Source organism: Melospiza georgiana, chromosome Z, assembly GCF_028018845.1.
Source record: "Melospiza georgiana isolate bMelGeo1 chromosome Z, bMelGeo1.pri, whole genome shotgun sequence".
In the NCBI taxonomy this organism is placed as follows: Eukaryota; Metazoa; Chordata; class Aves; order Passeriformes; family Passerellidae; genus Melospiza; species Melospiza georgiana.
In genome coordinates this window covers 16,705,868-16,732,152 of record NC_080465.1, presented here as the reverse complement: position 1 = coordinate 16,732,152, position 26,285 = coordinate 16,705,868, and the positions used below count along the sequence as shown (strand labels likewise).

Sequence of the window (26,285 nt, the reverse complement as noted above, 5' to 3'; positions counted from 1 at the left end):
AGAGTGAGTCATGAGAGGAAGGCCATGACACTCTCTGCAGTTATGGAGATGGAATATGCAAAGAAATAAGGCAAAAGATCAATGTCATGATTCGCTTTTGAAGCACTGCGCTGTAGGTCTGCTTGATGATGGGTAGATGAGATCTGGATCCTCGCTCCAGCACAGGAGCAGATCACCTGACAGCAAATTAAGAAAATGTAACAAATGAAGTTGATAGCCACGGAGATCCATGGGTATATGGCCCTTTATAAAAAGAAAAAGAAAATCCCTCTATTTTATGAAGACTTAAGAAAGACTTTAGGTCCTTCTTAAAACCTTCAGGAATACATTGGGCCAATTGAGTTTTGTAAGTTTTAGAGAGCCCTGCTTTATGTGAGAAGTAGCCTTTCCAGCAAGTCAACAGAAGCAAAAAGATCAAAGGAGCATTGGGAGACTGGCACACCAAGGAAATAGTGTGGTTTTTCTATTATGCTGCTGTGGTCCACAAGCAGATATGCTGCTTCAAAGGCTTTGTATATCCATGAACAAGGCCAACAAGGAGAACCTCGCCAGCAGGACTTTACCATAAAAAGAAAGACAGAATTGTAGTGGTTGACTCTCTGTTAAGGGGCACTGAGTTGTTCTCTGCTGGCCTGAAAGACAGTCACAAGGGTTATCCTGGCTTCCAGGAGCTGGGATCCATGGTGTTGCCAAGAGGGTACCCTGACCTGTCATACACCACTACCCCCATCACTTCTTCATATGGGTACAAATAACGCCACAAGCCAAAAACTAGATGGGATCAAGGAAGACTATTAAATGCTGACAAGACAGGTGAAAAATATCATAAGTCATCCCCGTGCCCAAGTCATCTCCTCCTCTGTCCTCCCTGTTAGAGAAAGCAGGACAGCCAGAGACAGACACATTGTGCAAATCAGTGTCTGGGTTTGTGGCCAAAAGCATGAAGGTGGTTTTGGCTTCTATAACAGTGGGTGGTGTTTTTATGATTTTCAGCCTGTTATGGGGGAAGTGGATTACCCCTGGCTAAAATGGGTAAGAGAATCATTAGCAGCACTCTGGCCAGTCTGGTGAGATGGGCTTTAAACTGAAGGACTTGGGAGGCAGGGTGCAAATGGCAACATTTGTGCAATTACTTCCTCCTGGGAAGCAGGTTATAGCAACCACTGCAGAGTCAGATGTACCTTGGCTGCCCCTGGAGTTGAGGATCCAAGCACAAAACACATCATAGGTGCTTATGGCTGTGGTGAATCCTCTTACACTCCTCCCGGGCAATGTGGCTTCTTGATTCTATTATTTTATGTATAAAACATATATATATATACACATAAATATATATTAGTGCCTGCATACAAATGGATGCAGCATGAAAAATAAATAAGCACTCAAAATATATGTGTACACAGGGCCATGATCTCATTGCAGTTGCTGAGACATGGTGAGATTGCACACTGTTATGGTTTGGGCCTGGCAAAGCCAGAGCCCCCATGAGGACACCTTCTCCCCGGTGTCTGCTGCGAGATGTGACCAGGAATAAACAAAGCAGGCTCCAACTTCAACATACAGAAAAGTTTATTAACTAAGCTACATACAAACAATTACTAAACTACACACAAACACTAAACTACACATACACAAAGGAAAAAAAAAAAAAATCACAAGGAGAATGAAAACTACACAGAAACACTTCCCCCTCCTCCTCCAGATCCCCGTACAATTCATCTCCCAAAATTATCCACACTCCCAAAATTATTCACACTCCGTCTGGCACCACCCTTTAGATTGGTCAAACTTTCAACTCCTCAAGAGGAGAGGGAGTCCTTCCATGTGTCATGGTGGCCTTTTCCGTCCTTGTTCCGGTGCTCTCACCACCAAACAGGGATCAGGGCTGCTTCCAGGGTTGTCTTTTTAAGGATGCTATGTCCAGTTCCAGAAAAGCACAGTATCTCACCTTCTCATCCTCTGGGACATCCGTCCCCCCCATATTTTATATACCCCCTGGGGCCGAGGGGTCCACACACTGACTCTTCTTTGGCTCTGGGACATTTCTTCCCCTGGACTCAGTCTCTGTATCTCACGGAAACATAGCTCTGTCCATGACTACACAAAAGAGTCCAGCATTAAATGCCACTCCATCTTCTCCATTCTTTCAACATCTCTCACTCTCTCTCTCTCTCTGGTCCAGACCTCCATCACTCGTTCATTACCTTCATCCTCCTCCTCTCTTATCACTCGTCTAGGAAGGGTTAATGTTCTGTAAGGCCTTCATTGTTCAAAAAAAGGGTTAAAAACCTCCTCCAGGCGGCTGGACTCCTGGCTACACCCCCCCCCCCCCATCTCCTCAGCTGGGCTGCCTGCTGCCAGGACATATTTACTGAGTTTCAAGGTAACACAGGCTGCACTCTCTCTCTCTCTCTCTGTCTGTCTCCAAAAGGGGGGGGGGGGGGGGGGGGAATGGCTGCCCGATGTCTCTTGTTGCTCTCCACCCTTCCATCCTCCAGGGCCTCCTCACTCCCATCTCTGTCCAGGCCCAGGCCTACCGCAGGGCTGCCCCTCCCCCGCCCAGCAGCAGCGGCTGGACAGGGGAGAGCTCCGACCTGCGTCCCTCGAAGTCCCAAGAGAGCCTCCCAGGGCCGAAGCTCTGCTTTTAACCCCCGTGTGTTCTCGGAGGTGTGTCCTAAAACCCACTGGTTATCCCAGGTGCCAATATCAAAATCCAAGCACCCATTGGTTTGACCACAACATCCCAGAATTCCCACTTCTTCCTGGTCAAACCACCACACACACATGACTGGAATATTGCCATGGATAGGTATGATGGGAATCTGCCTTTTAGTAAGGACAGGTCAGAGGCGTGAGGTGTTAGAGTTGCTCTTTATGTGAGAGAGTAACTGGAATGTATCAAGCTTTACCCAGCTGAGAGTTTAGGGATAGGCACAATTTGGGTGGCACTCTTGTGGCTGTTCACTGTAGGCTACATGGTCAGGAAAAGGAAGTAGTTGAGGCATAGGCTCTGGTTCTCCTGGGGGACTCCAGCCACCCTGGTATTTGCTGGAGGGGCTACACAGCCCAGCACACACAGTCCAGGAAGTTCTTTGATGCAAGTTGTGGAGGAGCCAGTGAGGAAAGGTGTGTTGCTGAACCTTGTATTAACAAACAAGGAGGTACCATTTGAAAACATAAAGGCTGGGAGCAGCCAATCCTAACAATTCTGTGATCTCTCACCAGAGCATTTGGGGCAGCTTTTCTGCACATGTACATCATCCCTTGGTACAAAAGTGGCATGTATGGCCCACACTCCTGAGAGGTACAGGAACAGTTGTATTCACAAAGCTTGTTACCATGCCTATCTAAGCCCCACTGTATTATTTCCCAATTACATATGTAATTCTGAGCTAAAGGAACTTTGCTGTGTGACTGAAACATTTAAAAGCTGCTTGCACATTCTTGGAACATATTGGGGAACTCTAGACTTTCAAATGTCAACCTAACCAAAATGATCCTTTTGTTACTTTTTTCCATTATGGCAGCACTGGGGCTCATCCTACATAGGAACAAGGCTGCCATTTCACTCATTTAGAAATACTTCTTGCAGAAAGATTCAGCTAGCTCAAAAATTTCAGTAACATCTTTGTTTGTCTTTTAATAACTGTAACTGAGCAGTCTGGTTTGGTAGGTTTACATTCTGTCTCTTTACAGTGTCACATTGCTGGTAGCAATATAGTCAGTCTTTTAACTGGATTAAAAGGGGAAGGGGACAAGGCCAGGCTCTCTAGAGATGAGCCTGAGGGTGACATACCAGAGTTGGTGCAATGGACAGCCCAGCTGAAGTGCACCTACACCAGTGCACAAGGATGACAAACAGGAGAAGCTGGAAACCGTTGTGCAGCAGAAAAGCTATGATGTGTTTGCCATCATGGAAACTTGGTGGAATGACTGCCGTGGCTGGAGTGCTGCAATAGATGTCTATAAATTCTTCAGAAGGGAGATGGGCAAAGCAGCAAAGGGGTTGGGGTAGCACTGTACCTTAAGGAGTGTTCTGATTGTATTGACAGTGATTATGATGAAGATGACATGGTTGAGTGCCTATGGGTGAAGATCAGGGCAAAGATCAGCAGGGTGGGTGGTGGGAGTCTGTTAAACCACCCAACCAGGATGAACAGGCTGACGAGGCATTCTGCAAGCACTGGCAGAAGTCTCACAGTCTCCAGACCTAGTACTTGTGGGCAACTTCAACTTGCCAAGTGTCTGCTGGAAATACAACAGAGAGAAAGCAGTCTGGAAGGTTTCTGAAGTGTGTGGAAGACATCTTCCTTACAAAACTTGTAAATGAGCCTACTAGAGGAGGTGCTCTGCTGGACTGATTGACTGTGAACAGAGAAGGACTGGTGGGTGATGTGGTGGTCAGTGGCTATCTTGGGCATAGTAACCATGAAATGTTAGTTTTCAATACTGGGTGAAGTAAGGAGGAGGACCAGCAGAACTTTCACCTTGGTCTTCCAGCAGGCAGACTTTGGCATGTCTAGGAGATTGTTTGACAGGAGTCTATTGGGACTCAGCCCTGAGGAGCAAAGGAGTCCAGGAAGGATGGATGTGTTTTAGAAAGGAATTGTTAAATATTCAGAAGCAGGCTATCCCCACATGTAGAAAGACAGGTTGTCAGGAATAAGACTGACCTGGTTAAACAGAGAACTTTGGCTGGAACTTAGGGGGAAAAAGAAATCTATTGTCTCTGGAAGTAGGGCGAGGTAACTTCACAGGACTGTCAGGATGCAGTAAGGCCATGGATGGAGAAGATTAGAAGGGCCAAGTTCTAGCTCAGCTAGAGCTTGATTTGGTCTTCAGTTAAGGACAATGAAAAAACTTTCTATAACTACATTGGCAGCAAAAGGAAGGCCAAGGACAGTCTCCATCACTTGTTGAGTACAGAGGGTAATGTAGTGACAAAGAATGAGGAAAAGGCTGATGTACTTAATGCCTTTTTTTGTCTCAGTCTTTAATATCAAGATCAGGTGTCCTCAGGATATGTAGCCCCCAGAACTGGAAGTTAGGGACAGGGAGCTGTGTGAAGCCCAAATAATCCAGGAGGAAGTGGTTGGTGACCTGCTATGCCAGTTAGACACAAGCCTATGGCACCTGATGGGATCCACCCCATAGTAATGATGGAAGAACTTGCCAAACCCCTCTCCATCATCTACCAGCAGTCTTGGTTAACTGAAGTTCCAGCTGGAGGTGGGGATTGGTTGCTCCTGATGTGCCTGCAGTGAGAGGACAAAAGGAAATTGCCTTAAGCTGAGACAAGAGAATTCATGTGAGTAACTGGAAAAAATATTTTCTCTGCCACGTGGTCAGGCACTGGAATAGGTTGTCTTGGGTAGGTGGTGGAGTTGCCATCCCTGGAAATGTTCAAGAGGCACCTGGGTCTGGTGCTGGTGATGTGGTTTAGTGTTTAGGGACTACAGTGATAGTTCTGGGTGGACAATTGGACTGGATGACCTTGCAGGTCTCTTCCAACTGACGATTCTAAGGCAAAGACTGCTGTGGCTGAGATGAAGGACAGAGAACAGGCTTCTTAGTAAATCAAATGAATCTAAATATAAGTTAGTCCAGTCCCAAGAGACACTTGTAATTACTCTGTTCTGTGGCTGATATATTTATAACTGTAAAGTTGCAATGGGAACAAAACAGGAGGCCAAATTCTGACCTCAGAATATAAATCTAGAATCATTTTGCTCTGATTTTTTTTCAATTTTGATGACATTACTTGGAGTTCATTCTATTGTGATTGAGGTCAGAATCTGTTCTCTTTTATCTAATTTTGAGCACAAAGAGCAGCAGGGTGTATCTTCAAACTAGGGCTGTTGGCACCTTGATATGCCATTGGTACCTTGAGGCTGACCAGATTTGAGCCTCTTCTTTGTGCCAGGTTCAGATAGACAGACTGACAGGCTCTCCAAGATTGAGGAGTGTAGGTAGCTCACTAAAAAGTTATCAGTTGCTTTCAGTGATACTAGGAGATGCTTTTTAACTCTTTACGACACTGTGTCATTTTGTAAATCAGTTTTGCTGGAATGTGAAAGAAATCGGAGAGCCACTACTAATTCTCCTGTGCCCAAATGATATATTTGTGATAGCAGCAATGTTTCACTGTTTATTTAAGAGTTAATGAATCATATACAACTCCATAAAATAGGAGAGATTCTGCAACAGCAAGTGAAACTATGCAATTGGTCTAAAACCTTGATTCATGTGAGGAGCAGGAGGAAACACTGCAAGTTTATTATGAATCCTTGGCTGTTCTATACCAACTATTTTTAAACATATGTTATTTACATGTCCTCAAATTGACAGTGTAATGCATCTAAAGAACTGTCAGGTGAACATCCTCTCTTGCAGCAGAAACAGTGCTCTGCGGCTCTTGTAGTTACTGCTTGTAACTGTGAAGGAGCATGGCCTGAAGAGAAATGAAAGGATTTATCAGCTTGGTTTATTCAGATTGTTTTAGTCAGTTAATACAGAAGTACAAATGTCTTCATTATAGCAACATTCTTCAGTAACAATTATGTGTCAGCCCTTGCAAGATGAAACTAATTATTCTCCATTTTGGAACATATTTGTTCTGGATTACAAAATACAGTGCTTTCAAGAGTTAATCTCAGTTCAGCAAGCTGACTTGCAGGGAAAAGTGTCAGTTATTCCCCTTCCTCCTTTTTAAAGACTGGATATTTTCTTGGGTATATTTTTTAATTTCTGGTATAGGTATATGTTACAGAAATGCAAAGCAGGTTGCTGTTATAATAATTCCTGAATTTAGCCATGCTCTGATGGCTGGAATGTGAATGTGATCCCCCTTGTTAATGAGCAACTACTTGGAGTTTCTAATATGTTTTTGATAGGTTATGTTTATTTTGCCCTTGGAAATAACAACAATTGTTATAATCCAGGTGCTTGGGTAATTGTGTGGAGTTGTGATTTAAACATTGCCAAGACATCTGTACATACTGTCATTTCTGTAATTTAACCATGTCTCAGTTCATGCCTTGAGCATTCAAGCCTTCTCCTTAACCTTCCATAATAGCTTTAGCATTTAAATGAATGGATTTGACAACAAAAAGCAAACATTTCTTAAGAAGATAAAGCAGCTGTGCTTTGATAGATGCAACTATCATCTGATCCTTGGTTTGTACATCAGGAATAAGAAAAGCAGCACTGCATGTCTACAAGCTACTTAAAATTATTTCAAAAGGATTTTGAAATGTCTGGTGAACCCAGTACAGGCCAAAAAACCCCAAAATATTTCCCAACATTATCTGCACCTCAGTAATGGCAAATATAGAAGCAGTTCAAGGATACTTCTGGAGGCTGATGTGTTTCCCTACTCACATGCTGTTGGACATACCAATGTTAATATCCACAGTGGGTATATCCTGGTAACTCCTTGGCCAGGGATTCCAAAAGAAGATGCATGTTTATGTCGATCGGATGCAGACTGGTTACAGCACAGTTGATAATTTATGTCATCTGTAATCAAAAATTTTGGTATGGAAATTCTCTCTGTATGTCCTCACATAACCCTCAGTGAAACTGGGCAATTTGTCTGTCAATTCACCACTCTTATGAGTGCTGAGCAACATTTAACAGGGGACTGAAATTTGAAAACTAGAAAGGTTGCAAAAGTGTTAGTTTAGTACCTCCACTTTCTTTCTGCCAATAATAAACATTTTTCTTGTTCAGAGCATGAAATGGGCATTTAGGCAGTATGGAAATGCTTGATTGTGAGGGTTTTTCTAATTTTTTAAGAAGAAATAGCTGCATTTATGTGGTTCAAATCCAACTAAAGCATAAATTAGATAACTAAAAAATCAGGAAACTGTACAACAAAGCAGAATAGCAGTAAAGTTCCAAGCATGGCACTAAAGTCATTATGTCTGAGAGACAATCATAAAAGGAGATAAAACTTTAGGATTTTGGGGATAGCCTAGCGGCACATAACTCCATGCAAGATCAGTCTTTAATGGAGAGCAGTTCTGAAGAAATTATTTGTGCCTCATTATTGATGCCTGACAGTTTATTAGCAAATAGTGCTTTTGCATCTGATTTGGAATCCCCAGGTACAAAGCAGGGTAACTTTAAAAGTGTTTTGAAAGAGCCGTTCCTGTATCTCTTGAAGAGATTTTCTATTAAAGGAGCAATCAGATTGGTACATGTAACTGTGAGGAAGTTGAAAGCAAAAAGGTCCTTCTGCCAATTATTTCAAATTTGTTATTAAATTTGATGCTGTGAAATGCCACTGTTGAGAAACATGAGCAGGAACTGTGTTACTTCTAAGTGCTCTGTATGCATCACTTTTGGGAACAGTTACTGCATGATGTAAATCCATTGATGTTAATAGATGTGCACTGCAGTGAAAATCACCCATGTTACAATACTGGATGGATTCACCAAATTATATATAGGAAAAAAAAAAACTTGTTCCTGTCAGCCTCGATCCATTAAAGTTGTTTATTCATTTGGCTATCTTTGGTGCTAGCTCTCAAAGAAATGCATGCATAAAGTGATATTCTGGATTGGAAGGGAGGCCTAGAAAGTCATAACCTGGTTTGCAGTTACAGTCTCACACTTGGCTGTAAATTTTTTGTCTTGAGATTGACAAGATGGCTATGACAACATTGCCTTCTCCATTCACAGGTGTTCCCTTTCCAAAGAACTTTCTCCAGATCTGCAAGAAGATACTCTGTCGGCTTTTTCGGGTGTTCGTTCATGTCTACATCCATCACTTTGACCGTATCATCCTTATGGGGGCTGAGGCCCACGTCAACACCTGCTACAAGCATTTTTATTATTTTGTGACAGAGCTCAACCTCATAGACCGCAAAGAACTAGAGCCTTTGGTAAGTGTGGGGTCTGGGCAAAAGCTCTAGGAAATTTTCCTTCTCCCTTTACCAAGACTTTCTCATCCTTGTTGCAGTGAGCTTCCTCTAGGAACAAGGTTTTTCATCCCACACAGACAATTTAAAGGGATTAACTCTGCCTTTCTGCATTCTTTCTGCTGCAGTATTTGTGCAATCCTCAGTAGGCTCTGTAGAAAGAAAAAAGTGTAATGTATGTTGTGTGGAAAAATATAAGGTGGAAAATCCTGGCATTTAAAAATAGAAGTTAATTTTTCTTTTGCTTCTTCCTGTACTATATACTTAGTATATAATTTTATTCAGTCTGTTTTCACTGGTCAGTAACAGCATGGCACTAAGTCATAGCAGTCACTTAAATGCGTGTAAAGGGAACAGTTATCTATATAAAGGTGAATTGTGAGGTTATTTAAGTCCTTAAGTAGGTGTTTGTGAAGGTATTGAGTGTGTTAGATCCAGAGCACACTCTGAATCTAAGTGAGATAGATGAAGTGAGACAGAGGTTCACATAATTAGCAGTGTAACAAAACCAGACACTTCCTTGTGGACTGAAATAGATTAAAATTAAAATCATTGTTTCCAGAAGCAAGGACCCAGAAATGGAAATGTTTTTGCTGTTGCTTGCAAATGCAAATAAAAAAAAATATAAGCAGAGAAGGAAAAGTAAGGAACAATTCAGAAAGCAGTTCAAATCCTCACTGTGGGTGTCTAGCCAACTTTAAAAGGGATTGGGGAGACATTTCCCCATAGGTTAGAGTTTGGACTATACTGTATCATACAGCCTATTAGGAAGTTCTGGAATCACTGGCTTGGTTTTTTTTGGAGGGTTTTTTTGGTTTTGGTTTTTTTTGTTTTTTTTTTTTTTTGCACAGAATCACAGGACAGCTGAGTTTTTTTTCTATACAGGAGAATTAATATGCTATATAAATATGTCCTAAGGGGTAGAAGGCAGTCCTGCTAAAGAGAGTTTTTCTGCCAGAGTAGTGATGCTAGGTTATCCCGTAGCTATTAAATACTGAAGTTAAATCATAAGCAAGATACAAATCAGAATATCTCAGAGATAGGAATAGAGGTGATCTTAAGTTTATTACAAGAGCTTTAGAATACAGAGAGGACAAAAATGGTTGAATGCTGCAGTTAGTGGGTATCAAAACCCCTGCACAAAGTTGACAGATAGGGACAGAGTGGTGCAGGAGGTTACTCAAGCCCAGCAACAGAGCAAGATGGGAATGTGCTCTAGTTGGTGTGTGCTTTCCTTGTTTTGTATTCCTCCCTTCACAAAATTATCCTTGGAATCATTGTATGATTATTAACTTTGCTGAGATTCACAATCTCCCAGATAAAAGCTTCACCTGCTTCCCTCTTCCTGTCCTTGAGTTGGGTGGGTGTGAGCAGTGTGGAAATGCAGAAAAAAAAACATGCCTGTATTTTTCTCTTCAGCTGAGCAAGGAGAAGGGAGGGAATTGCCAAACAAATCAGGCATTACAAATAGTCTTGGGTAGTTGGTTGAGGACAACCTGTGGACTGCTGGGTTCACCATAACAGGAAATGAGCCTGCATTATTTCCCTTAATTAGAAAATGGGCCAAGAGATGATTAAATAAACAGACTGCCACATGCTTTAATAAATGGGCAGACAACTGATTTATCAACATAACTTTTAGAAGGGAGAATAATTGGGGAAGTTAGATGAATTGGGCAGTAGATGAATCATAATATTAGTCTGCAGGACTTATGCTCTATGTTTAAAATAGATTTTATCAGACTTTTGCAACCCAGTGGAGCAGTCATAAAATCAAATGAAGAAATAATTCAAAGAGAATTCTCCCTCCCATGTGGGAGTTGCATAACTCGTCCTTTCTGCAGTCAAAGAGATGGTTATAGTTTAAAATGCTACATGTCATTTTCCCATACCCATCAGCAGGTCAATTTGCAAGATTCTTGAGTCTTTCATAGAGTTGTTTTATATGGGGACAAAAGAGGAAACTGACATAGTCACTGACCCCACAGGGCATCCTGAAGAAAAAACTCATGTCCAGTTGGTTTATTTAGGGAAAAAGATGTCTGAAAGCATATGATTTCTTCTTTGCAGCTAACAGACAGACAAGGCAGCACCATGAGAGCTCTCAGACCTTTAAAGAGTGCATCCATGGGGAGGCTATGGGGGGCTATTCTTAGCTTTAAGATGTGTTATTTGTTTCATGTTGTTTTCCTGTGTGGCTAGCTTTATTTCCCGCTGTCAGTAGTTCACCTTAATTCACTTCTGAGCCTCATCCAATGGCCAAAACACCATAGGAATGGGAGTGCCTATTACCTCCATCCCACCCTCACCCTTTGTTAGGTGACAGCTTGTCAAAATTCAGACATAGCAACTAAATATACTTTTTAGTGAGAATCTGTACACAGCCGTCTCAGCACATAAATTTGTTGTTCAAACGTTAGTACAGCTATGCCAAGTATTGCCCCTCTACTTCTTTCCTGGGATCCCTTTTCTCTGACAATGTATTCTACAGTATATAGGACTTCAGAAATATACCATATAACTTTATAAACACATCATGAGTAAAAACAATCTTGGTTCATGGAGTTTATTTAATTTATTGCGAGTTAACAAAACTCTTGATTACGGATCTGTGTATTGAGGAGAAAAAAGGGAATTAAACAAAACAGTTGGCAAAGAAACACCTTTCTTCCCTGGGCTCTAATTCAGTATAAAACTTATTCCTGCTTCCTGCAGGTCTCCACTCACCTTGAGTTTGCTAGGTTACATTCAGATACTCCTAATCCCTTCATGGAGGTGAGGAGCAATGCAGGAGACTGGGGAGGTCTCTGTTGCTTCTTGATTCTTACTTGTGTTCCTCCACCCCGGCGTGGGTTTCCTGTGGGACACAGTCCCTCCACAGTGTCCCTGCTCTGCTGTGCTGGGACCCACAGTCCCTTCGGGGCTGTGTCTGCTCTGGCACATGGCCCTTCCTTCCAAAAATATGTCTCCAACCACATCCCAACAGTGCCACCATTTGTCTTCTCCTCTTAACAGCTGCTGCTTTCTTAAATATCTGAGCAGAGGAACCATGTGCTTGTTTAGCAGAAATTTTGGCACACGGTGGGTTTATTGCAGTGGTGTCAGGGGCAGATGGCAGTAGCTGGCTGGCACAGGGCAGTACATGACCTCCTGCCACCACAACCCACCCTGCTAGCCCCTGCCACCAAAACCCTCCCAGTAAGGCCCAGTAAGAAAGAAACCTCTTGTAACTAAGTTCATATGGGATCTCTTGGTTAAAGACTTAGTTTCTGTTTCCAATTTTATTTTAGGCTTTTTGCCTATCTCTGGGTAATAGGTCTCTTCATCAATCTTCTTATGTGACATATAAAAATATCTAGCATTTGACAGAAGTCTTATGAGCCTGAATTTAACAGTATTTGCAAAGTACTCTGGTGCCACAAAATAAGAGTTGTACCAAGAGAAGAGCTTGTTCCTAATTCTACACCCTACCTTCAGCAGCAAACTAGATCCTTGCCACATACAAAAGAAATGGGAAGACCAAAGCTTTCTGTGTTCCTTAACTTGGTGTTTGCTGATTTGCTTTGCTATTTCTATAGGAGTTACACTGGTGGAAATGGGAAGGGAGCAAGCTTTTCCTGGCTGGGCGCTGATGGGTCCATCTGTCAGAGGACAGGAAGAGCATTTTCAGCCACAGTCTTGCCAAGCTGGTGAAGAGGTTTTTAAACTAAGGGTGCCAGTAGGAGGGGAACCTCAGTCCATCCCACTCCTACTAGTTTGATAGCAGTGCAAATCAGTTAGTTTCCCAGCGGATTCCTAAATAACTGGAAACTATTAATGGTAGCAAAATTTTCTTCAGAGATTGGGGTAATAGATAGCAGAATACAGTAATCTGCGTCACTTATTCTTCTCAAGCTGTTTTTTTTAATAAATCATATCCTATGAAAACATTGAGCTTTTTCTCAAAGTAATTTTTATAAACATTTTTTCATAAGAGCAGAAAGGAACAATTACATTTGAATGACAAAAAGTAGAGAAATATATTGCTTATATGCACTATTCTGCTTACTTTTGAAATGTTGGTTTCATTTAGATGCAGAGACTATCAGCCACAGTAGCAACTGGCTGGGATTGTGTCTGGAAGTGATGACCATCAGTGAAGCTGAGTGTATAAAAATGGTGAAGTTGGTAATTGCCTCTATGAGTATGGACTTCCTCTGCAGGATAAACAAGGAAATTAGGATTTTCTTGCCTCATTATTCTCACTGTAAAAGCTTCCATGTGGTATGATTGGTTTCTGAAAACATTTTCATCTGGTATTTGGAGCTGCCTAAAACATGACATGGAAGTCAAGATACCAAAGCAAGAAGCCTCTGTTTCACATAAGTTTCACCAAGTCTTCTGTCTATTTCACAATCTGCCATTAATAGTAAAGTAGTCATACAGTACTCAGGTAAACACTTGAGAATTTCTGTTTTGTGCTTTTTGTTTTTCTAGGGTTACAGACCTCATAAATATCAGTCCCTCAGCTCTGTAAGTCTTGTTACTCTGCCTCTGTGCATGAGGCCAAAGTAGCTACTGGTATATATCTAATTTATGTCTTTTCACTAAAAAATTAGCAGCTTTGTTGCATCTTTATCTATACCACAAAAGAATGTTTGCTCATCAGGCAATTCATTGCCAGAAATGCCGTAAATGTAGTAAAAATACTATAAACCTAACACTTCTGGCACTAATTTCATTCAGAACTCAGAGTGGAAAACTCAGCTGTAGCAGGTTTAGAAAAACATGGTAAAAACATTGGCATTTTGACAAAGGTGTCTCAGATGAGGCACAGCTGTGTGAAACAGGTTGATTAGAAGAGATTTTTTATGCAGACAAAATTTTCAAGCATATATTTTAAAATAAAAGTATTCCTATTTTAATTCACTGGAGTTTTTCCCAAAATATCTGTTTGTCCACTTACCTATGTTTTTATGTTGATGCTGAAAATTAGAATTTAAACTTTCCAGTCCATATTCTTTGTATATCCACTTATAAACTTCATGAAAGCAGTGAATGCATCCACAAATCAGTAGAGTCTGAAATACAAATTATTTGCCAATCAGAAGAGGACAGTTTGAGATCAAGAGTACAGGAGAACTAATCTCATTATAGTTACTGTGTTCCTGTTGTCATTATCCTTTATAGCTACCCAGTTTTACTTTCATACTGCTGCTCATTGCCATCAAAGTACAGCCCTTCAGGTCTTTTCAAGGTGTCCTGTGTTACTGCACTTAGAAAAAGCAAGACAACAGTAATATTAAGACACTCTTTTAAAGATACCTCCAGCTGTTTATCCTTCCAGACTTCCCAGTGTGTTTGTGACTGCTGCCAGGATGGCTTAAGCTTTGGGCAGGTAACCTGTAACTTTTAGTCTTGTTCAGACTTGTTCAGTCACTGCTGTCAACTAGAAAATAGGGGTTCATTTTTTCTTTCAGAAGTGCAAGAAAACCAACCAACCAACTCAAACAACCTAGTATTTCCTGCCCCCAGTCTAGTTACAGTGTTAATATCTAACAGAATTTTCTTTACATTGTACAAGCAGTGTGAATTTCTAAAAAATTGATCTGATCACTAACTAAAGAAACCAGTTTTAGGTAAATGCCATCTTTTCCACATCCTGCAGGAAATTAGAAGGCAATTGAGAATCTAGGATTAAACATTGCTGCAAAACAGAATTCTCAATGCTGGTGCTCAAAGAAAGCAGAGAATTAAGGTGCACTGGATTTTCTGAATATATAATTTCTGGCACATTTTTAGTGACTATTTCTATTGCATCAGCTGCTTTGTTTGTACTTGACTGAAGACAGAAGGACTTTCCTAGTGAGATTTTGGTTAACTGTTAAAAAAGTGCCTATGATCTCCTTTCTTTTACAGCACTTAACAGCTCCCTTCAATAGTCTAGCTAGTCATAAGGCAAATGTAAAGGCAGTATACAGAAAAAATTTCAGAAAAGCTACTTTACTTAAGTATGGGTTTTCTTAATTTGACCAGTACTTGTTGAGTGACTCTATTAGTTTGATTGCGTGTTGGATTGAACTGTTAATATTCTCTCTAAACCTTCAAGAACCAGAAAACTGAGAAACAAGTCCACTTTTTCTAATTGTCCAAGGAAAAAAAAATCTCATGTCACATGAACTTAGAAGTTCTGCAAAAGAAAGAAGAAATGAGGAAAGATGTATTTATTGTCCCATTTAATCAGATCTGTTAGTGTATAAAATAATCTATGCAAAATACCTATTATATGCAACAAAATTGTAGTTCATAGTAGAGAACTAACATGTCTCCTGATTAATGTTATGCAAAAATTTTATGCAAAATATAGTGTAGTGTTTGCTTATTCACTCTGCTTCATTTCAGTGTAAAAAGTAACACATTTCAAGTCCATTTAATATGGTAAAGTACACTAAACCCAACTTTTTTTTTTATTGTTACAGAAGACAAAAACATGCAGAAGGTGAAAATACCTCCTTGGAATATGACAATTTTAAGCAAGTCAGTCATCCAAATGCATGCACTTTGTATCTAGCTGGGTCTAGCTCTACTCACAGGAGTATTTGGCAGGGTAATTTCCTGATCTTGTTCCTGCTTGCAGTCAGTTGATAAAATACCTTTGTCATCAGTGATAAAGGGTTACATTTGCAGACAGGAGTATTATCTGTGTCCTGCAAACATCACCAAACAAATTCAGGAGGAACCAAACAGGATTACTGTCAGCCTGTCCTTAGGTTCAAAATAACTACCCTGAAGCCAAAGAGATTGTCTGAGAGATTAATTTAATGCTGTGCATCATGATAATTGAGACTCATTCAAGTGGAAGACATTGTGAAACCTAACAAAGGAAATAACTGGATGATCAATATACCCACTGGACAGCAATTACCAGTCTGTTGAGGTTTTTTCAGTCAGGATACGGAGAGAGCAGTAATGGAAGAAGTGGAGGAATTTCTTTTTTAATAACTTTGGAGAACAATTTCTAAATTAATATTCAGGGTACAAGGTTCTAACTAAAACTTCCATTTAAAAAAAAAAAAGTTTTGTAGATTAATTTCTTGTTACAATTCTGTTGTCAGTCTTCCCATCCTGATCAATCAGCTATCTAAATACAGATTAGTTGTGCAGCACAGGAACACAGACATGGTGATCCAGTGCTATTCCATTGTAAACAGCTTCTTTTGTCATCAGGACACAAAGAACTTTGTCCACAGGTTAGTTATTTGTTAACTATTGAGAGGTTTGTGAAGAAAGCAGCAATAAAAAGCAGCTGATGTCATAGCCATTTGTGCTTCGATTAACTGATCTTTCTCTTTTTCATCTGCTTATTCTACAGTTGTGATTTGAACCACAGAAAGACTCTGAACTGGCTGCACTGGTGCCTCTCTGTGTGCATATACCATTCCCTGTGGCTGTGGATTGCATTTCTGTCCATGAGAGTAGGGAGGAGAAATGTGTGTCCCAGGGATGCTTGTGTTTGCCCAGCAGAGCCTCAGGTCAGGTTGGATTGGACTGTTATGAGTCCATAAACTGGGAGGCCTGTTTGTGTATTGCCTTTCTGCCCAGCACTGCCTCACAGGATGGTTGAATAGACTGTAAGTTCCTTACCTGTGAGACTGCAATTAATGCTGGGCAATGTTTTTTGTTTGTGGGGGTTTTTTTTGGTTGGTTTGGGTTGGGTTTTTTTGGTTGCAGTATTTGGTTGCAGACATAAGTGGCTCTCTGTGGAGTCAGTAAGCTTGGCTAGTGTAATTGGCATGGTGCCCGCTGCTGGCATGTCCTTCTCCTTGCCTCTTGGTCAGGTCTTCCAGGCTGATGGGTGCCTCCAGGCAAGGTATCCCTGCCCGTCAGCAGGTAATGCTTTCTCTCTACCCACTTGTCTGTGAATACCCTTGTATATACATTTTAAAACCTCACTATGCTTAAAACAGTTGTCAAAGGGTTAAAAAGAGATGTTTCCACATCATCCTTAGGCTTCCTAAGTAGCAGCAGGAGGAGCTGAGGAGAGGGAATATCAAGACATGCTTTGCTTCAATTTGGAGAACTGGAAGTGAGGATGAGACCCAGCCACTGAAGGAGGATTTGAGTTTTTAAAGTAACACTGGTTTTAGTGACGGTCATTATTGCATTTATTATTTTTCCTATTTTTCCTATTATTATTTTATAGAATACTATTATTTACACTATTTTTTCACTTCATCTACTTTCTCATCAGTTTTTGCACAGGAGGGTCCTCTGGCTTCTCTTATATACTGGTACAAAGGTGATACTTGTTTGAAGGGTTTTTGCCTTGTGTTTTGGCAGCTATAGATTATACTCTCATCAGCACAGAAACACAGTTTTCTTTGATGAACATCATTCTTTATGGGAAATTCATTCTTCTTGTAATCCATTCAGATGCAATCAATATGTTTGCACAGGTAAATTTGTCACATTAAAAAGAGATTTTCTCAGCTACTTCCAGCTATGTTGCATTTTTTCCATTCTCCTCCTGTTGCATTTAAAGGTTAACTGAGGAGTAAAAATTGAAATGGTCAGGTATAGATTTATGTGCTGAATGTATCTGAAATTTATATTGGAGCATTATGGAAGGGAGAGGGCCAGACATTGTTTAGATATAAATATTGATGACCTTTATAAATACTTATTTTTTCCCTTCATCTGTGAAATCAAGTTGGTATTCCCTGGAAAATGTTCAGGAATGTGTCCTTCCATGAATTCATAAATCCCAACAAATCAGATAGATTCTTGATGCTTACAGAGTGGCTTGTTACCATTAATTCCAGCAAGCAGATACTTGAAGGACTTCATAAAGAATAGCAAATGTTTCTCTTTATGTTCCTTAGAAGTGAGTTCCATGTTAAATTCTCCTCAGTTACTAGTCTTGGGCATATCCAACACATAGAATGGGTCCAGGCCTCTGATTTGCATTTTGGATTTGAAAAACAACTACTTCTGCCTTCATTTTTTTTTTTTTTGAGTTAACTATGTAATACAGAATTGAGAGCAGGAGTAAGTCTGAATGCAGAATAATGCTCTGGAGTATCTTGTAATTAATTTTCAAAAGGAAGTGCATCTGGTAGCAAAAGTTCTGGTGTGGAGAGTTTCTGTTAACAAGCAAATCTGTGTCTCTGTGTTTGACTTTCTGACTCCCTCGCCTTTATATTTCATTCAAGATCCAGCTGGGCTTGGGTATCACAGTACCTTAAGGCAAAGTGCATTTCCAGTCTTCCTGCCTTTTCAGAAGAGTCAGTTGATAGCTTTTTGTCATCTGCCGTGTTTGGGAAATACTCTTTTGTGCTTTTAATCAGTAACTATTAGTCAAGAGCATTCTTCTCCACCTTTCCCAATTTAAAATGAACATTGATGTTTCACAGAAGGACAAACCCAAGCAGACTCAGGAGACAGTGAAAAACTTTTGTTAGCTTTTTGTTAGACAGTGCTCCACCCAAGGCAATGCTGCAGCAGAGTAACTAAGGATCAGATCTTTTGTGAGGTTTGAGGGGGACTGTTCTGCAGAGTTGAGGGGGGGATGCGTGCTAAGTTCTCTGGTGCCCGTCAGAATCAGTGAGAGATATGCCAGCAGGCTCTGAGAAGAGGGGCAGGTAATTTTGAAAGGTAGGTATCTCTGAGGGGGCAGAGTCTGGCAAGTAGGACCAGCTTGTTCAGTAACAGGCTCAGCAGCAGGCTCTGCAGCACACAGCATGCCTCATGCTGCTACCCAGCCAAGACTGGATACTAGGGGTGTGACCCTTCCTCACCTTCTCACCAGCATTTTGAGTGAAGCTAACGTTTTCTTTGCCAGCATCCAAATTGTATCAGTCTCTTGAGAAACTATTTCCAGATTGTTTTGTGAATTCCTCTAGGAAAATAACAAGTAGAAGTGGGTCACTCCCACAAAGCTTGCACCAGTTCACTATGACAGGACTCATGGGCTTTATCTTTTTTTTAAAGCACATCTAATTCACTGTCATTGGGTGAAATCAGTAGAAGCTCACATATATGCAGGCATGCACTGTGACTGTACTTGTGTGTGTGCCCTTCATTTACCACTAACAATATACATCAACACAGAGAATGTTTCTGTGCATCAGTGATGTCAATGTTTATTAAGGTTAAATGTTTTTCTGACTTTACAGTTTTGGGGTAATTTCCAATACCATAGCCTAGCAGCCATTGGGAGAGAAGGCCTTGCAGGAGGGAAGTTACAGAGCCATTTGCAGCAATGTTCTCCTATCTCCAGGGTAGAGATATAGGATCTAGGGAGAAGACTGTGGATGTAATAGTATAACCAAAAAAAGTTAGAAATTAAGGGAGAGAGAGGCTTTGGGAGAATTTGTATTACTATAAAAAATAAATTCTGCCTCTAGAGAGAAGTTAGAAATGGCATGATAGGTTCATGCTTCATGGGTGTCATAAAGGCCTCTTGTTTACATCTTATGCATAGATCATCTAAGTTCCTACTCTGCCCTTTTCCTGGACACATTTATCCATATCGAGACTCCTACCTCTGATGCTATTGCAGTTTGCCTCCCACTGTGTCTGAAGGAGGGTGCCCCAGTTTACAATGGCTCTGATACGGTCCACATTACTCCCTGGACTGTTTTTATAACAGGGCAAGATGATACAGTCTGACTGAAAATCACTGTTCAGCAGAAGTTGCAGAAGGAAGTTGCAGTGTTTTACCTCACAGATCTATCAGCCTTGATTTTAGGAAGTACACTACAAACATGCAGACACCGAATATGTGTAAAATTAGGGGCCAGCAAAGATAAAAACTGCCTTGAAATACCTGGACACCTAATTAATCTTCAGTAGGAAGCTGTCCAACACTGTGCTGAATTTTATTTAGTTCTGCATTTGTGTTTGTTGCTCTAATGAAATAAACCTAATCCCAGCTATTTAAGGAAAACAAACAAACAAACAAACAAAAAACAAAACAAAGCAACTTCCCGAAGAAATCCACAAAAACATTTAAGGAGAAAAGGAGACAGACTTTTCCATTAACAGTCAGCTTTGTCATCTTTAACAAATTGGAGGAGAAGCCAGTCCTGGTTCAGTTTACTGTATATATCACTGTGGAGATCACATATTACTGTATAAACTCCTGTACTGATTACCATTGTCTTTATAACAAATGACAACATCCCATTCTGCTACATGCATGGCAACAAAATAAAATGTAATGCAAGATAAATATAGAAGAAAGAAAAACTATTTAAAGATTCAGAAAAGGAGGAGAAAGTCCCATGATTATGTGTATGATTCTAGGTGGAAAGGAATTTGTTAAACACAGAGTAAGATACAGTTACAAAATTGTCATGACGCTATTTGCATTAGATCTTAATGACCTGATAAATTATAAAAAAAAAAAGTTCAAGCAAGCTAAGAGATTTTTCAGAGACTTCTGGTAACTTGGTAAATCTCAATTGATTTTCCAAGGTAAATGCTGTGTGGTCTGGTGTATGTGTATGGCTGTTAGTCAAATAATGCCTTTCCAGAAATCTGCTGACAAATATGAAGTTTTATAGAATAGGGCAGCCAGTTACTAGAGAGTTTGTATGAGAGTGTTTGTAAATCAGATCAAATAAAATCCTATGTGGATCCCAAGCCCCAGTTCCTAACGGAGTCTGTGAATGGTCCAAAACCCTATCCTGGAGATGAATGCCACAGCTCTGGTCAAGTCCTCAAGGTTTGTGTTCCCTTTGTGCCTGTGGGTAAAACAGCTAGGCAGAGAAGATATATCTAGGACTCCTGTTGGCTGCAGGTTCAATGATAATGATTTGAATCCTTTTTCTTACATTAAATTTAAGGTTTCTGGCATTTGCAGTTGATTTATTTCTTAGGGCAGGGGGATGCAGCACCATTTACCTGACATGGGTAGGGATTTATTACATTATTAAAGCTGTCAAAATGACAAAATGCTGTATTTTACATGCAGGTATGTTCATTGTCCTTGAAAGTGACAGAAAGGGGCAGAAACATGGTGCCATATAAAACCACATGAATTTGCAGAGTTGCAGAAACACTAACAGTGAAGAGGCCTGTGCACACTTCATCATAAATGCCATTTGTGTTTTTATTTCCTCTTCTTGTTTTACAGAAAGAGATGACAACCAGGATGTGTCACTAAAAACTACCCACTGAACAAAAGCAAAGTCCAATTTCCTTCTTACTGCAGAGTTCAAGAATATGACAGCCCTCATGGACTGAGCCTGCTTGTTCATCCCTGAAAGCAGGAAAGTTGGGAGCCACAGTTACTGTCACAAATGCTTCTCTCCAGTGTCAATGTTGTTAACCCTAAATATGCTGCTAGGAACCTCAGCTGAGAACATGGATTATTGAGAAAAAGAATTATATCAGTTCTAGCTCCTTTATCAGGGATAAGAACCTCTTCAGCCACAGACAATAGCAGACAGTGCCCCTGCTGCTAAAGCTTTACTGAAATTCAGGTCCTTGGGCTGACCTCCAGACCAGTTGTCTCAAAATGAAATCTGCAATTTTGCTTTCTTTTTATTTTGTCTCTTGGTATGTGCTTTCTTTCCCAACTGCAGCAGACTATTAAGAGGTTCTGGAATGAAAGAACACTTAGCCTTTAATGCCCCCTGCCCTGCTCCAGGCCACCCAAAGCTTGGCCACCATTCCCAAATGCTATCAAGCCTTGTGTTTCCAGGAAGACAGCCATGTCCTTCAGCTGAACAGAGTATGCTTCATTGTGATTCATAATTTAATGACAATGGAAGGATTTCTGATTTCAAATACATGAACAGGGATCCAAATATAGCTCTGCAGTGCTGGGGTATTTTCCTTGAATTCATGCTGTGACTGACAGCAAATGTTCTCAGTACCTCTATATTACATTAAAAAAAACCAGCTACAGTCATCATTTTCCTGAAGTACCCAATGAAGTACACCAATCTGTCATGTAATTTCATATCCTTTTATCCCCTTAGGAAAATGATCCTTCGCAATCACCCTAAAATTTCATCTTTTCAGAGAAAAATAAATTTATTGGGGTAACTTGCAGGAAGATACAGTAAAGATGAGTAGTAAAAAAGGTTAGAGCAGGAGGGACTAATTGAAGGTCCCTGTTGCAGCTGAACAGTGCCCAGTAATGTGACTTGCTTTATACACTGGGCTAACACAATACATTTTTCCAGAACTTAATTCTGGAAAATGAACACGTGTATGGATAGTCTAGAACGATCCATTGCAGCAAATCAAATCTTCTATGCCAAATATGCCCTGAGGAGGCTTTCTTCTGAAAAAAAAAATTTAAAAATGAAAGTGATACAGAATATCACAAGACAAATACTTCTGAATAAATGGGAATCAAGTGGAACACATCTATGTATTCTGTGCCTTGTAATGAATTTTGCACACTAGTGTTATTGTGAAAAGTTACTTTTTCCTGAGTGAGTGCTGAACCGTGTTGCTGCCTTCTCCTTGAATAAGTTTAGGTATGTTTACATCTTCTGAGACAGAAACAGAAGAAAATCTCATGGATTATCCAGTGGTTGGAACATTTGAAATAGAGCGGTAGCAGACACTAAAGAAGAACAGCAAATATTTTCTAGCTCAATGTTGTAGCACATGATGATTTATTTACCTGCATGTTTAAATCAGGGCTTGTAAAATTCTTGCTGGGAAAAAGTGCTTTTGTCTGTGAACATTTGGTATACCTATGATGGGAGCTTTTCTGCATCTCTAGAACTACATAAGCAGCATTATCCTTTGCTTTCAAGGGGATGGACCTAAGTGTTCTTACCTCCTTTGGCAGTCTTTGCAATCAGGTTAATTCTCTGGGGATTGGAATGCACACACAGATGATTTCTGTTCTGCTGGCACTTCTGCAGGATATAACTAGCTTCTGGAATTCACTGCCACAGCTACTCTTGAGTTTGCCTCATTTTAAAGAAGATGAAAAATATAACTTCTTTGGGGTGATTCATGTAGCTGGCAACTGCCGGGAATTACAACTTTAATTGCTTATAAAGGGTGTTTTGAACTCCTCCAAAGTGCCTGGGCTATGGCACTCTTTGAGATGAAGCTACAGAAGCTGTAGCTGATGCAGTGCACTTGAATTTCACTGCCACCATGGACGGTTGCCATGTGGTGCTCTCAGTCTGGGCAACACTGTATTTGAAAGATTAACATAAAGATGCAAAGGTGTGGAATTTAGCACATAAAGATCAAAGTCACTACACAAATTGAAAAACATGGGGTTTTATGCATAATTTAGTCTTCATTTTATTACATTACTTACCACATGCTGTTTTGAGACTATTCACTGTAGCTGAGTCAGAAGATTAGGCTACGAAAAAGTTACCTGAGAAAAAATTAAATTACCTTTTTGTGAATGCATACATTTTTTGAATGCAAAACTTATCAGTTGGAAGTGTTTTCCTCTTTTTTTAACTGGTTTTTTTTCCCCACAAACCCCTATGTTTAATTTTCTGGTATGGCACACTGTATGAAGCAAAAGAGTGAAATGCAGGGTTGAACTCTAGAGGATTTGTGTTTGACCTGGCCAAAATCCCTGTAATGGTAAAAGCCCATTATTACACAGGAAATGAACCAGCTGGAAAGGAGGGAAAAGTGTACTTGTTTTGGTTGCTTATTCTGCTAGGAAGAACATGGAGTTTCCTTCCTCCACCTGACAAGGTGTGGCCTTCTGCTGAGTATTTCCCAACAGGTATTCTTGCTTCTGCAGCACACCTGGTGAGCCACCACCTGGCCATCACATGCCACAGGCCATCTCTCCTGTTCCACTCTGTGGTAGCTGACAAGCAAATACAAATGTCTGGAATGTGGCATCAGTAGGTAAAATTATCATTTTACCCCTTCCCATAGTGAGAGAAAAGCAGCTTCCTCTTGAATCTTCTGATCAAGTATTCCAGCTTCATCGGTAATTTTCTCAGGGCCACAAACAGACAGAACCGTGTTTCACTTGTTAATGCTTTTTCTACCTGATCTTATTATTACATATGTTTCTGATAATGCCAGCATTCCACATTGTTCTGGGATTGGGGAGGGTGGGGAAAGGAGAGAGAAAAAAGAGGTTATTGTTTGGATTTTTTGTTTTGTTGTGGTTTTTAAATTTTCTAGTTCTTCAGTCAGGTTTTGCTTTTCTTACATATTCTTTTCCTTGATACTTACCTTTAAAGATGCTGTTGTGTTAAGCTTCAAGGCACTTCATACTGCCTTTATAGAGAAATCATTTCAACTGATAGAAACTCGGCAATACTCTGAAGTATTGAAAGGCTGTGAAAGGATCCTATGACACCAAACTTTACTTCAGTTGTTAAAGACTTGAGAACTTTCATTGACTGTCTCTGTAATAAGAGATTTTGTAATGAATTTCTGGTTTGTGTTAACATAGATTAGTGACAACTGTGATATGAAACAAATCTGAACATAACCTCCCTTAGGTTTTATGAACAATGGAGTCCCAGAGTCTTTTAAAGGGTGGGGTTTTTTACTAATCCCCAACAGCAAAATTGATGATTTCTATCAGATTTGAGAGAAGCTGGAGACTTATGAAATTTACTAGTTTTCTCCAAGAACTCAGGCTCTAAAGCAGCAAAACTTACATCAGGCAAGTTGACTCTCCTGATGAATGGATTCATTAAGAACAAGGCAGGGAAAGAGAGGAAAACAGATAAGGTAAAACTCTACAGGGACCTACAGACAACAGCTCAAGATGTGCAGAAACTTAATGGGTGAACATTGTCCTCAGTGATCACAAATTCCTTGTCTGTGGAGAGAATACAGAGAATGATACTCTTTGTAGTTGGGAAGCCACTCTTGTCAAGTATCTATTAACAGATTAAAAGGACTTTAAGCACCTTTGGGTTAAATGAATTACATATTTTGGAGATGTCTCACAAAAAGCTACTCCTTCCTGTTGCTTTTTACCTTCTCTGCATGTTCTTGAGGTTTTTCATTTTCTGGATGGGAGGTCTCAGAGCCAGCCTTCAGCCTTTCAGTGTTCCTTTTGCTTCCCCAAGGACATTGCTGTTACAAAAAGTAGCTTTCTCACCTGCTTCCGTGCCTCTAGAAGGGCTACTTCTCACCTATGCCCTCTGAAGAGAGACCATCAAGAGCTGGCTGTTTACCATCTCTTCAGAAGAATAAAAGCAAGAACAGGAGGTTCCTGCAAGAGCAGCAAAACAGTAGTCACTACATGTAAAATAGAAATATGATTACTATAGTAAAGCATGCTCTATGGGCTTTAGAAAGGGGATAACACTGGGGCATCCAGTATAGTGGTCAGATATTTCTTCCTACCTGTTGGAAGAAATTTTTATTAAATGACATTTTTAATAATTATGGAGCATATTCCAAAGGCAAAGCAAGCCAAATCAGCACTAAGAACCTGGTGATGGTGTACATTTAAATAAAAAGTTATCAAAGTTGATTTTTTTATGTGTTCTATGCTAAATAGGCAGTGATTTCCAAGGTTTAGCCAACTATGTTAGAGCTCTTAAGGTAGTTTCTGTTCTGTGTTTTAATAAGTTTTCCTGTTTTAAAGACAGATATAATTAATATAATTAAAATTTATAATAATTTTCTCACAGAGAAAAAAGTAAGTTACTCGTCCAGTCTAATACATGTGTGTCTATGTTCGTGCATGTGTGTGTATATATACATATCTTTGTGTGTTTGGGGATATGGATGTGGAAGCATCAGCATTTGCACGTGTACACTCCCTGCTCCTTCCCATAAAATACATTTATTTAAATTTTGGTAATTTTTTAGGGGAATGCATCTTTCTGAGAAATAAGTGGTTGATTCCTTTTCTTCCTCCATGCATCAGCTCTGTTTGGTGTGTTAATTTTTTTTAATGCTGTCACATTTGTCTTGGACTTTTTTAGTTGTTATTAAATAATTGTTCAACTGTATGGGAAGAGAGACCAACATTAACTGTTGTAGTCTTAAAAGAAAAGGAAAGTTTACTTTTCAAACCAATCATAATAGATGAAGCAATGGAATACAAATAAAAATAAAATAAACATAACATTGCAGAAGTGTTGTGGAATTATTTGCCTTCTAACTCTTCAGCAAGAAAAATGCATGTGGTTTTCATACCACAGAGCAGAATTTTCTGGCAGGCTCCCTGGATGCAGAGGTGAGTGAGACCCATCACTGCCAATGCACCAGCTCCACAGACCTCCTGTCACCAATGTGATACCAAGAAAAACTGACCAAATGTCATGCTGATAGAACTGGCCAGCCTCTCACCAACACTGTGGCGTGCAACAAAGCATGTGAGTAGCTGTTCCTCAGCTAAGCTGGCCTGCTCATTTTTGCCTGTCAAATATTTGAGCTTGGGTAACTCATGGG

The 26,285-nt window shown here is 40.2% G+C and overlaps 1 protein-coding gene across 1 annotated transcript in view; it reads left to right on the top strand.

Annotated features, from left to right (window-relative positions):
* The window catches only part of MOB3B (MOB kinase activator 3B), an 88,341-nt gene extending 62,394 nt beyond the window's left edge, over positions 1–25,947 (top strand). Inside the window, exons 3-4 of the mRNA XM_058044233.1 lie at positions 8,686–8,888; positions 21,043–25,947. Coding sequence (XP_057900216.1) covers positions 8,686–8,888; positions 21,043–21,072 — 233 coding nt within the window. The 3' untranslated portion in view covers positions 21,073–25,947. The remainder of the gene's footprint in view (positions 1–8,685; positions 8,889–21,042) is intronic.
* Positions 25,948–26,285: the final 338 nt, after the last annotated feature.